The sequence below is a fragment of the Ciona intestinalis genome, unplaced genomic scaffold (assembly GCF_000224145.3).
Source record: "Ciona intestinalis unplaced genomic scaffold, KH HT001139.1, whole genome shotgun sequence".
Taxonomy (NCBI): domain Eukaryota; kingdom Metazoa; phylum Chordata; class Ascidiacea; order Phlebobranchia; family Cionidae; genus Ciona; species Ciona intestinalis.
In genome coordinates this window covers 3,427-6,489 of record NW_004191460.1, presented here as the reverse complement: position 1 = coordinate 6,489, position 3,063 = coordinate 3,427, and the positions used below count along the sequence as shown (strand labels likewise).

Below are 3,063 nucleotides of genomic sequence, written 5' to 3'. Positions count from 1 at the left end.
TAGCATGTCATAATCAGACGTTGCCAATATTGGTTTGCATTTTAAAATTAAATAAGACACCACACCTCTTTTCTTTTCTGCATCAATATATCAAGTTTTTCCGACGCACGTTTGCTTATGGTTTTGTTGTGTTCAGCATCATATTGTCGCTGAGTGTTATCCAAACTTACACTGAGTTGAAGAGCCACGTTTACAAGACCGGTCATTAGTTTCATTGCTGGAAACAAAAATAAAAAGTATGTGTAGCGTGTCCTTACTTATCTGGTGCAGTAGAAAAAAAATTCAATTGGGAAAAAAAGGTTAACCTATTTAATAGTAATGTGATATCATGTTATGTAAATCAGACAATTTGGTATATATATAAAATATTTTCAAGCATTACTGTAAAAAAGGGTGTGAATGATGGACTGCATTTTGGTCTTTATCTGTTTAGCACCCTACCTGCAAGAGTTGAAGTATGTCGGAACGCTCTTACTTGAGAGTTGCTGAGCTCAGTAAGCAAAGTTAAAATATTGTCCATCATAAATTGATCGTAGATTATTTCATATTGACACTGCCGAACTAATGCCTGAAGTTGTATGAATTAGAAATTAACAACAAAATCAAAACTGACAGCTTTAAAAATTTGGTAGAAATTAATTCATCTAATAATGGTAACTAAGAGAGCACAGTTCTAATAAATAGGCATGTTTTTTAAAACTATGCAAATGTAAAAAATACTGGGGAATTAAGTTGGGTTAAACTGTAAATTATTACAATATATCCATGAAAAATAATGCAACTAATGTGCTTTGTGGCTAAGTTGAAGATCAAGATTTTTAATTCAAAAGTAACAACCAAAAAAACACATTAATTATAAAGATGTAAAATATAATAGATAATAATAGGAACCTCATTTAGTCTGTTGCGTACAATGTGTTATTTGTTCAGATATAATATTAAAGCAATCACCTGAACAAAATCACAAAAACTTGAGCGAAACTTTCGATGGTGGGCACCAGTGGCAATAAGAGGGTAATCTCCACTGTCCTGTGATGTTTAAGTAGAATATATACAAGTTTAATATCTAAATATGTCTGTTTCAATATAAATAAAAAAATGAATAGTTTTATTATCAGAACTGGAGAAATGCCTACAAGTGATACTACTACTTCCGCTGATAAACAACCCATGAAAAAAAACTCAAAACTTCCAAAAAAATAAATTTAAAAATCCAATAAAGATAAACAAAATAGGAACAAAGGTAAACTTTAAATTTTAAACTGGACATGAACCAGTCAAAGTTTAAGAACATGGGGAGCAAATACACCACTAACATTTAACACCTAAAACAATGCCCAAAACTTACACATCTTATTGCAAAAAGTCAACATGCTTACATGCACACCTTGATCCTCAGGTACAAAAGAAATTCTTTTAGCATGATTTAAAACTAGAGCCCGACCGATTATCGGTTAGCCGATATATCGGCCGCATTTTAGGTGATTTACCGATTATTGGCAAGGGCAAAAAACGGCCGATATTATCGGCGCTAAGTAACCATTCGGCCAACGACGTGTTTACGTAAGAATTAATGCAGAGCGATAGCTTGTTCATAAACGTAAACTTACTCGTATACCTAATTCTACTCGTTCGTAAAAATCTAACGTAGTAAACTAGGTCAAAGCGTCTGATCACGCGTCCACCGCATGTTATGTTTATCAGGCGCGTGTAACGTCGAGGTTACTTTAGGTCACTTTTGCATCTTTACGCGTCAGCGTGATACACAAATAAACTGCATTAGCTGATAAATATAATGTTTGTTTAATGGAAGGAAGGTAAAATTAATTTGAAAAAATTACAAATTAACCAATTACAAGTTCACCAATAACTAATTAATAATAATTAAGCATGTTAGTTGATTTTTATCAGCTATATCAGATTTTTTTGTTTTAATCAGTCAAGATTTTTAGGTGCATTAAAATATCGGTTATCGGCAACTGAAATTTACAAAATATCGGTATCGGTATCGGTTTGAAAATAGCAATATCGGTCGGGCTCTATTTAAAACCAAAGTATTTATCAAACTTTTTAACTAAGAGTAATAAAGTTACCTCATCAAACTGTTCAGTCATTTGTTTTATCACATCCTGAAAACCTTCAGAAACTTCTTGCATCATTTTTGGAGTAACCGTTCCTTTGCACCCCGACGCGTGAATAAAGAATTGAATAAGATCAAGCAGTGCACCGTTGCGATCGGTCTGAAATGTGAAATATGCAGATTCCATATATTACCTTAAATGTTTTCACCACTATGTCTTATTAAGATTGATTTAATATTAATGCTTACAAACATTTGTAAAAGCAAGTAAATATTAATATAAAAAATTGGACATGAAGCATTATTGATATACTATAAAGAATGAAGTTTCAAGCGCTTGAACTGGTTTATATAATGTCAAACCCAATCAAAGTACCAAAATATATATATATAACAGTATATATTAGGGATGTACCGAGCCGAGCCCGAACTCAAAAGCTCGTGCCCGAGCGTCTCCTTTTTTGACGCTCGGCGCTCGGCTGAAAACTGGGCCGAGCGCCGAGCCTTATGCTATAATGTTGCACGCGAGAGCGAAAAATATTAAAAATGAAAAAAGTGAAGCTACTAAGAGATAACGAGACTAGTCAGCGTAGCTTTCTCTTTAATTATTTTTCGTTCGTTGTGAATTTGCTCTCTCGCAAGTAACGCATCGCAACGTCAGCGAATTTGCCCGTATCGAATTACAGCAGGTGTCGAATTACACGAGCGCCCAATGTTTTCGTATCACATTTTAAATAAAAAGCCAAAAACTCTTAAACTTTTTTATAATGAAATAATATAAATTGCTGCAACCACGGTTTTGCAACCACAGGGTTTTGCAACCCCTAAGCCATCTTTACCGCAGACACGCACGCAGCCAGAAAGTGCTAAGACGCACACACACGCGTTGCATTTAATATAACATTCCTTCGCTTGGAATTAGAACAATTTTTCATTCAATTGTTACGTCACGTGGCCTATCACAACGTAACTATTAATTATGA

At 34.0% G+C, this 3,063-nt stretch overlaps 1 protein-coding gene across 2 annotated transcripts in view; it reads right to left on the bottom strand.

Moving 5' to 3' along the window:
* The window catches only part of LOC100175748 (cohesin subunit SA-2), an 18,475-nt gene that overhangs the window by 14,656 nt on the left and 756 nt on the right, over positions 1-3,063 (bottom strand). Inside the window, exons 1-4 of one of the 2 annotated variants that reach the window (XM_026840140.1) lie at positions 2,094-2,282; positions 952-1,029; positions 442-568; positions 66-217 (exon numbers count right to left, since the gene is read on the bottom strand). In XM_026840140.1, the coding sequence (XP_026695941.1) occupies positions 66-217; positions 442-568; positions 952-1,029; positions 2,094-2,267 (531 nt within the window). In that variant the 5' untranslated portion in view covers positions 2,268-2,282. Of the gene's footprint in view, positions 1-65; positions 218-441; positions 569-951; positions 1,030-2,093; positions 2,283-3,063 lie in introns of those variants that run through there. The other variant, XM_026840139.1, reaches the window with a different exon arrangement.